Below are 10,301 nucleotides of genomic sequence, written 5' to 3'. Positions count from 1 at the left end.
ACAAGGGACAGCCCAAGAAACCGGGAATGGTACCCCAAAACACCTGGGAATGGTACCTCAGAATTTCAGAAATGCTCCCCAAAATTCAGAAACATTCCCTGAGAAACCCCAGGAATGTTCTCCAAAAACCCAGAAATGGTCCCCAAAAAATCCAGGAATGGTCCCCAAAAATCTGGGAATGGTCCCATGAAAATTCCGTAATGTTCCCTCAATAATTCAGAAATATGCCTCAAAAATTCACAAACATTTCTCCCAAAAACCCAGGAATGTTCCACCAAAAAATCTGGGAATGGTCCTCCAAAAAACTTGGAAATGGTACCTCAAAAATTAGGGCATGGTACAGTTATAAATGTGATTCATGCTAATTAAATTGGAACTGTATTAGCAAAATTGTTGCATTATAATCAATAGAAAAATTGTATTTAATTGTAATAAAGCAGAAAGGATAAAGGTGGAATCATCCTCCAGTTGTTTGGTGGGAGTGAGGATAGTAAGGATATAAGTCTAAAAGCAGCACCTAGAAATAAAACTTTTGACCTTGAATTGAGCCAAATTGGGATCATTCCAGGCACTGGACACTGGACTAGGGCCTGTTGTGGGAACATATATTTAATAATATAACCCTAAGCTCAGTGTGCCTGCGCTCCCTGCGAGGTGACACAGCGAACACTGAGGAAGACCCAGAGCCTTCATCGGAAACAAGACTCACCTTCAAGGAGTCCATGAGGAGCCTGTGTTGGGGATGGACCTCAGTGGGATTCATTAATGCTTTCAGACACTTTGGGTTTTTCTTCTGATTGAGGCTCCTGGAAAGGTTTGTGCAATCTCTTCTCTGGCCCTGAGGTTCAAGGGCTCAGCACCAAATGCACCACGGGGCTCACTGGGATCAAGTCAGTCCTGACAAACCATGGCTCTGCCTTCCTTTCACTCTGGTCCAGTGCAGTTGATTAGGAAAGTTTTTTTGTAGAGTTATGGAGAAATATTTCAAAGAGCTTCTTAGAAATAAGTGTTCCTATTTTAAAGAGTGTCTTTTCTTACTGTTTCTCTTCAGAGCAGAGTTGATTGCAGTGTTCTGTGATTGGTATTGATCCAGGGTCTCTCTTCAGGAGATCTGGCCTGCTCAGAGAAGCTCTACCTTGAGGTCTGATCCAGTGTGGACAACCTTGCTCCACATTGCCCAACCCCATCCCGTCTGTCCTCAATCACCTGGGATCTGCTTTGGTTGGAGATCTGGCAGCATTCAGGGAAACAGGGGTTTTCTTCCTGTTCTCTTTTTGAAGCAATCTAAAACTCCTGAGTTTCCCCATTACAAGCAGACACCCTTCTTAAGTGTGTGCCAAGGAGATTTCTCTTTCCAAGGCAGAGCCATGCAAGATCTGTTTTAGGCCTTTGGACTCCTTGGTTCCACAAGGCCCTGTTGTGTCACCATGGACTCTGGGTTCTGTGAGGCTCTGCAGTGTCACAATGGATGTTTGGTTCCATTGAGCCCCACAGTATCACAGTGCTCTTCTTTTTCCTGTGGCAAGCAGCAGCAAACCCCACTGTCAGAGCCACAAGCCTGGGAAGAAGGAGGGTGGGGGACATTTGGAGTGATGGTTTTTGTCTTCCTTCGTCACAGTGCTGTGGGGTGGGGCCCTGCTGTCCTGGAGATGGCTGAACAGTGGCCTGCCCATGGAAGGGGGAAGAGACAACAACCTCTGTGCATGGAACTACAACAGCAGAGAGGCCAGGCCAGAGGCTGGCTTTAAAAGTCTGTTAGCAGCAGAGGAAACATCAATGTGAGAGGAAAGATGTGTGCTAATGTCTTTACAAATCACTTCATGGGTGAAGGGATGGCTGTTAGGGCCTTTGAAATGGGTTGTAAAGTTTCTACTAGCTTTGGGCAGCAGGTTTGTTACTGGGCCCACACAGCTTGGCTGCTGAACCAGACAAGAGTCTGCACAAGGCTGAACTTCTGAACTTCGGGGGGAAAAGCCAGATTCAATGGGGAATATGGGGCACACGGGTTGGGAAGGCTGTATCTTCCAAGTACCTTGGCCAACGGGGAAGGGAAGAGGGCAAAGTGTGGCCGGGAGTTAAGGATAAAAGGAGGTTGCACTCTCTGAATCCTTGAGAGAGAAAAATCTGTGGGTGTGTGCCCTGTAAAGATGCCACCTCCTAGGACAGTGGCTGCCTTTGGTGCACCAAATGTTTCCTCTCAACTGACATCAGGAAACTGGGATGGTGAGTTTTGTTTCCCATGGAAAAGAGCCAACGTTGATATCCAGGGGCCTCTAAATGGGACTGGGCTTCCATCTGCTAAAATTTCATAGGGTGTAGGATTTCTCCCAGACCAAAGCTGCCACCACCGAGAAGCCTGGGTGCTGTTGGAGTGCCAAATGCCTCCTCATAACTGACATCGGGAAATGGGGATGTTGATGTTTTTTCTCCTGTGGAAAAAGGCACCGTTCTTCTTTATGGTCCTTTGGGAGTGGGAATGGGTTTGTTTATGCTAAAATTCCCTACGTAACCAGATTTCTCCCAGGCCAAAGCTGCCAACTCCTAGGACCATGGCTGCATTTGGTGTGCCAAAACAGCCTCTGAACTGACATCAGGAAACTCGGATGGTTAGATTTGTTTCACATGGAAAAGAGCCACCAGGGTCCGGTAGGTGGGACTGGGTTACCGCCTTCTCAAAGTCCATATGGCGCAGGATTTCTCCCAGAGCAAAGCTGCCATATCCTCAGACCATGGCTGCCATTGGACTGTCAAATGCCTTCTCCTAAGTGACATCTGGAAACTGGCATGGTGAGATGAATGTCCTGTGGAAAACAACCACCATTTATATTCAGGGGCCTCAGCCGGCAGTGGGTTTCTGCCAGCTAAAATTCCATACAGCACAAGATTTCTGCCGGACCAAAGCTGCCACCACCGAGAAGCCCGGCTGCCTTTGTTGCGCCAAATGCCTCCTCCTAACTGACATCTGGAAACGGGGATGCTGATTTTGTTTCCTGTGGATAAGATCAACCGTTCATGTGCAGAGAACACAGGCCAGCCCTGCGCTCCCCAGGCAGGGAAAGCCCCGGGATGCCCCAGAGGATGGAGCACGGCCGCTGCGGGGTGTCTGCCCGGCCCCTCTGCCGTCCTGTCCCTGGCCATGTCCACAGTGGGTGCCATGGGGCCAAGCTGGTAGCAGCCATTATTTTTGTTCTTTATTAGCACATTGTTTTTTCCATAAATAAAGTTAATGATTCGCTTGATAAAATAAGATAGAATATAATATGATATGATATGATATGATATGGAATATCATAAATGTAAAGATAGCAGAAGGATAAGATAAGAAAAGAATACGATAATATAAGGCTAGGATAAGACTAGATAAGACACGATAAGATAAGACAAGGATAAGATAACAAAGACGATTTGGCTGGTACCAAAAAAGAAGGGGAATTGTAGTAATGCTGAACAAGGTTGAGATGCTGGTGGACATGTCTGTACAAATCTGGGCCTTGTGTGGTGTGCACCAGCCAAAAACCATATTTAGTTGCTATGTTTTGCTGTTCAGTTCTTTCTGCATATTTTGCTGTTTGTTCACACGCTTCTTTCACATGCCAGCTGTTTTTGTGCATTTCTTAGTTTAGACCAGTGTTTATAATAGGTGCACAGCATGAGAAAGTTTTAGGAGTTTTTTGATAACTTGTTTGAAACCCCCCAAGGCCGCTGGAACATAAACTATGCTAAATGGGGAGAGAAGAAGTTGAACACACAGAACACCAAGATTAGAAGATTCAAGATAACAGGAGGCAGTGAAACTACATGTGACCACCAGTTACTGACTCTGGGGGGTTTGAATGGGTGGATCAACACCCTAAAATTACCAATTGTAGAGTGTGTCCCCATATGGGTGATGGTTCTAGAAATGGATAATTAGGGTGAATTATAAACAATAAATCAGCTTCTGCAAAATTATATTGATCTGCTGTGCAGAAGTCCAGTTTGTTCCTGCAGGGGCTGTGCCCTATAGGGCAGAACCCCATCCTCTATAGGGCACAGACCCATCCCCTATAGGACAGGACCTCATTCTCTATGGGGCAGAACCTCATCCCCTATAGGGCAAGACCTCCATCCCATATAGGCACAGCCTCATCCCCTATAGGGCAGGACCTCATTCCCTATAGGGAAGAACCCCATTCCATATAGGGCACAGCCTCATGTGTTAAGAAGGATGAGGAGTTGACAGGAAGGTCTCATACATGTGTGTGTATAACAGGAAGATTTTTGAATGCAGAATTGGAAGAAGGAAGAGAGATGAGAGCAAATTTTGATGTAGAAGAAAAGAATGGCTGAGCCAGTCTTACTGGGTAACTAAGAAGGCAAAGGGCAGTGAGTTGGAAGGGGCTTTTATGACTCTGAGCAAAGGATAAATCCTCCTCAAACAAAAGATATTTTTTTTCCAAGGAAAAGAATTTTCACAGGCAAAGAAAAATACCATGTTGCAAGTAGAGAAAATATCTCAGGATTTTCCACTGCAAGAAAATTGTAAAACAACTTCTAGCTTAAACTGAAACACACTAACTTTTTGTGATTGGAAAATAGTAACAAGAATATTGTAATGTCAGTAGGTATGATAGGCTACAGGTGATAGTGAAGGCATTGATTGGTTGTCATGTCTTAGGATGCTCTGTAATGAAAATGATTTAATGTATTGTAACCAGAACTGGAGGAAGCTTTCAGAGGAACCCACAGATGTGGCTGTCAGGCTGTGGGCTGGGCTCTTGTCACCCACGGGCTGTGAATTGCTGCATAATTTGGATACAATAAACAGCATTTTAAATGATAAATAAATGACTGCACCATTTGGATATAATAAGCAGCATTTTAAAGAGTCCACCTGGAGTTCCACATCCCTCATTTCAGGCTCTTACAATCAGAGAGTCTTACATGCAGCAGCTTGACGGAGTGTTTTGTTAAATTAATTTCTTTTCATTTATTGCCAATTCATGCCAATTTTATTTCTTTTGGATAATGCAATCTCTGATGATTAAAAATAAGCGCTGGTTCTGAAAGCAAACAAAATGAGAAGACTGTGTCAAAATGCTTAGAGGCTCAGTTCTAAAAACTCAGCAACAAAAAAAATGACTTGAAGTTGTTAGTATTGACATTTACATTTGTTTACAAAGACAGGAAAATGCCAAAGTATTCTTTTACACTGCTTTATGTAGGGATTTTGCAGGTATTATATCTTTGTAAATGATTTACTGAATCCTACACAGAAATTGCAGGAAACAGAGTTCTATCTGCTCTTAAGATTCGATTGCAGGAATTGATAGGAAGTTGAAAGAAAGCTGTGAGTCAGCTGTGAAAAGTGGTGTGGAAGCAAAGGTCTTTTACATCAGCAATTCCATAACAACAAGGGCTCTGCACTGTTTTAGTTAGACTGTGCAGATGTCAGAATATATGATTCTAATACAATTTAGCATGGCCAAAACTGAGGTGAGTCACACTGACATCCAGTCTGGTTTACTCACACTGAGATACACTCCAATTTTAAGTTCTGTCATGGCTGTCAAAAGCTTCCCATTGCATTAAAGGATGCAGGTTCTTCTGCTGCATGCATTAAGGAGATGAAGAAAACAGAAACTTAAATTTGAGCAATTGCTCTGTTGTCACTAAGAAAAAAATGGATATTAGTAATAAAAACCTCTGAAATGTATGCTAGAGAAAATTCTTCCTGGTCAGACACACTTGGTGAACATGGCTGTGTCCTGGTCAGTGTAAATAAAGCCAATCATCCATTTGGGCATGTCCTTAAAAACTGCACATGGACTGCACAGTCCTGTTAGGATACCTGCATTTGTACTGCAGTGGGAAATACAAGACTGGGTGCTGCGCAGGGGGAAACTTGTTGCTTCCTCTGAGTGCAATAAGGAGAGTTTAGGGAAACTGCCATCAGCAGAAAGATGAAAGATAATTCTTTTGAATTTGATAATTATCTTGGTTTGAAAGATAACTCTTTTGTTGCCTGCATTTACAGTGCCTTTTGATCTTTTGAGAAACAGAAGTTGCTGATGTTACTTTTATCAAGCTTAAGTTTTCAGAGTGTTCCACACAGTTCATGGTATTCACAGCAGTGTCTGGTCAGTCACATGCTGCTGAAGCTCTTCTGAAGATCAGTTTTAATAAATAATTAGTATTTCAAAGACCACTGGTGTGCAATGACTACAGTACAATGACTGGAATGTGAGAGCAGTGAATTAACTTGCAGTGCTGCTGTGTTCTGCACAGCCTGGCAGCTAAAGCAGCAGTCCCTTTATTTGATATGCTCTGCCCTTCTGACCTGTCTCATAGCAGCAAAGCACAGATTTTACTGCTGCCTGTCTGTCATTAAAGTGTGTCTGAAGGTGTTTTGCAGTTAGGGAGTGCATTAAAAATGCCACTTCAGTCAGTGCTGAGCTTCAGTGACAAAAATGCCACAAGCTGCTGTTGCTTTGAACGTGCAGAACCAAAGTCCTGCCAAAACACAGCAGTGGTGATTTGCTGATGCTGTGTCTGGCTCTGTTGCCGTGGAAGGGTTATGGAGCAGCGAAAAAACAGGAACAAGACACTCTCCTGCTTGGTGCAGAAAAGAGCAAGAAAGAGCAATTTATTGAAAGAAACCAATGCCTTAAATAAGGCAGTTCGTGGAAAACAAAATACAAACAGATCATTGGTCAGAAAAGGAGACACCTCTGCTCCCCGACTTTCTCATGGTCCTTTCAGGTGTTTATCTCTGCTATGATTCTTCCTTTTGTGTTTAAAGTAAAGAAGGAGTCTCTGGCCTGGGAAAAATCCTGGCTAGAGGCTGAGAAAGTTTCATGGCCTGAGAAAAATACTTAGAACTTGAAAAAAAGGCCGAGTTAAAATGTGCCTGGGCCTTCAGCAGTGTCCACAACCGGGACTGGGACCAGCTGTGGGGATTGGTTGTGGCTTTAGATCTTCCCAGAGCAGAGCAGCTGCTGGCTGCTGTAAAGTTGTTTCTTGTCAAGGCACGTCAGGCTCCAAAGGCAAAGAGCCCAAGGCTCTCCAGTCCCTGTTCAATCTCTCTGCCATAAAGTCCCGATGGAAGCAGGAGCAGCTCTCTGCTGCAAGAGGTGGAAGCTGCGGCTGGTGCAGAGTCTCCAGAGGCAGATGCTCCCTGGCCTTTCTTCTTCTGTTCTTTTCTTCTTCATCTTCCTCTTCTTTTTCTCTCGCGTGCTGGTAGTGGTGATGATGATGGTGGTGGAGGAGGACAGAGCAAAGACAGAAGAGTGAGAGAGAGCTCTGGCTCCAATGCATGGATTTTTTTTGACAAATTACCCAATGAGCCAAAATCATGAACCTGATGAACTTCTCCTAAATCTATTAGAATTCCATAATACTAAAGTCTACATATAACTTGTGCATATGTCCTATCTGTTCTATGTGAAAACTAAACAAAATATTCCTACTGTCATTTTAGTTTGTCTACAACTAAGTTTTTAATGTCTCAATGCAAATTCCACGTCTTTTACTTTTTATGGTATTTAAAACATATTTCTATGTGCTTCACACTGAGATTTAAATTTCTACTTCATATCTATGCTACTTAATATTTATTAAGCTACTTAATATTTCTAATTCCTTATAGTAAAACTTAGACCTCTATTTAATGTCTGTGTGGTTTCCGGTATTTTAATTTGTCACAACATTTTTAATTTAATTCTTGTATACTGTTCTCTCTCGGAGGGAATCAGAGAGGCTTCTCTGTTCCACTCTCCAAAAACCAGGAATGGGGACAGGGACAGAGAGTGGGGACTGGGAAAGGGACATTGGAATGCGAATGAAAATGGGAACAGGAATGGTAATATGGGAACAGAACAGGAAATATGGAAATAGAAATTGAACAGAAAATATGGGACGAGGATTTAGATTATGGGACACAGAACAGACATGGAGATAGAGCAGAAGGATTGGGAATGGGAATATGGGAAGGGGATTGGAAATATAGAAATGGAAATATGAGAATGGGACTGGGATCAGGAATACAAGAAGGGGAACAGGACTGGGAATATGAGACTGGGAATATGTGAACGGTAACCAGGCAGAGAATACAGGACAGGGAATGATACCGGGAATGGGATCTGAACTGGGACGGGGGCAGGAGTGCTGTGAGACGGGAATGGGCTGGGGGCAAGAGCAGTGACAGTGGGGAGAGGAGGATCCTGGACAGGGGACAGCGGGAGCCGGGTCAGGGGGAAACGGGGAGGGTGTCAGGGCAGGGGGTCCTTGATCAGCTGCCCCAGAACCTCCGTCAGCATCTCCCAGTGCAGCCAGAGCCGCTTGGGATGGGGAGCCCAAAGCCCTGAGCAACCTACAAGGAAACCTGAAGTCCCTGGAACGCAGGGTCCCGCACATCCTCTGGAAGATCCCCCTGTGTCTGCAGGCATGTCTTAGTTCAATGTCTTCATTTTTACCCCGGTACTGGGTGTCTGAGAAGGACAAAGAGAAATGTAAAGAAAATCCAGGTCACAGGGAGCCAGCACGAAGCTTATCCTGCACTCGGGGCACTCACAGGGCTTTTCTCAGTGGAGACTCCGTTGGTGTTTGGTCAAGGTAGAGCTCTGTGAGAAGCTCTTCCCACATTCAGGACACTCGTAGGGTCTCTCCCCGGTGTGGATGCGCCGGTGCCTGATGAGGTTGGAGTTTGTCTTGAATCCCTTCCCGCAGTCGTGACAGGAGAAGGGCCTCTCATGCCAGTGAGTGCGATAGTGCTGGAAGAGAGTGGACCTGCTCTCAAACCTCTTCCTGCATTTATCACACTCGTAGGGCCTCTCCCCAGTGTGGATGAGTCGGTGGCTGATGAGGCTGGAGTTTTGACTGAAGCTTTTTCCACATTCGGGGCAGCAGAAGGGCCTCTCCCCTGTATGAATGCGATAGTGCTGGAGGAGATGGAAGCTTGTTTGAAACCTCTTCCTGCATTTATCACACTCATAGGGCCTCTCCCCAGTGTGGCTCCTCTGGTGCACAATCAGGTTTGATATCTGGCTGAATCTCTTCTCACACTCCCCACACTTGTGAGGCCTCTCCCCAGTGTGGATCCTCTTGTGCACAGTCAGGTGTGAGCTGCGGCTGAATCTTTTCCCACACACCCCACACCCGTAGGGCCGTTCCCCTGTGTGGATTCTCCGATGTCGGATGAGGTTGCTTTTCACACTGAACCGCTTCCCACATTCTGAGCACTTGTGGGGCTTCTCCCCATGGTGAAGCTGCTCACGCAGCCCCAGCTCCGAGCTCCGGCCGCCTCCCCGGCCCGGGCTGGCTCTTTCCTGCTGGGATCCCTGGGCTGTGCGTTTGCAGCCCCTCCTGCTGCGGGATCTGCGGGGCTTTTCCTCCCTGTTGCATTCCTGCGCCGTGGAGCCGCTGCAAACGGCCTCTTGCCCGAGGCTATGCCCCGGGGATTTGTTCTCCCTGCTGTCCGTGCTCAGCTCCTTGTCTGGGGAGGAAGGACAATGAGAGGGTGGGATTTGCCTCCGTGCCAGAGGCAAGGGCAAGGAGATCCCCCCTAGGGATGTGCTGCAACCGGGGCCGTGCTGGGCTGGGAGATGGAGCAGGACACAGGGGGAAAGGGGCACTGACTTCCTCCTCACCTGCCTGCGGCTCCCGGGACATCGACCTCGTCCTCATGGCCTCCTCCTCAATGCAGCCAACGTTTGGGAAATCCTGGTTTGTGGAGGAAAACAAGGGCTGAGCGTGTTGGGTTTGATGGTGGCACTGCCCAAGGGCAGCTGGAGCAGTCAGCGCCCCTTTCAGCCTCGGGGGCCCGGAGCCCGCTCAGCACCAACCTCCCGCACCCCTCCAGGCTGCCGGGGGTCCCCCGGCTCCGGGATCGCCCCTCGGCCGCTCTCCCCGCTCCGGGGCTCCCGCCTTCCCCCCTGGCTCTGCCGGGGATCCCCAGATCCGATATCGCCCCCTCCCCGCCAGTACCGGGGAGATCGCAACACGGGAAAAGCCAAGATCCCGCCAGCGCCATTTCCGGCTCGGCTTTGGGCTCCTGCAAGATCGAAACATCCCCTGAAAGGAAAAACAAAACCCTCCCGGAGCCGCCCATGATGGATTTGGGGTGAGGTCCCCCTCCCTGCTCACCCGAGGGATTGTGCCGGACTCGGGGAAACCGCGGCCTTAGCGAGACGGCGAGGTAAGCCCGTGGGTCCAAAATCGCTCCTCCTTTTCCTCCCGCTGCTTCTCTTCCGTCTCTTCCCACTCCTCCTCTTCCTCCCGCTGCTTCTCCGCTCCCAGCCATCTCCCAGCGCAGCCAGAGCCGC

General features: G+C 47.1%; 1 protein-coding gene across 1 annotated transcript in view; it reads right to left on the bottom strand.

Annotated features, from left to right (window-relative positions):
• Nucleotides 1-9,669, bottom strand: part of LOC306816149 (uncharacterized protein) — a gene marked incomplete at its 3' end in the record, with an annotated part of 11,621 nt that extends 1,952 nt beyond the window's left edge. Inside the window, exon 1 of the mRNA XM_079332631.1 lies at nt 9,627-9,669. Within this exon, the coding sequence (XP_079188757.1) occupies nt 9,627-9,663 (37 nt within the window). The remainder of the gene's footprint in view (nt 1-9,626) is intronic.
• Nucleotides 9,670-10,301: the final 632 nt, after the last annotated feature.

The sequence above is a fragment of the Erithacus rubecula genome (genome assembly GCF_903797595.1).
Source record: "Erithacus rubecula genome assembly, contig: scaffold_389_arrow_ctg1, whole genome shotgun sequence".
NCBI classification, from domain to species: Eukaryota; Metazoa; Chordata; class Aves; order Passeriformes; family Muscicapidae; genus Erithacus; species Erithacus rubecula.
This window is presented reverse-complemented; position numbering and strand designations above follow the sequence as displayed.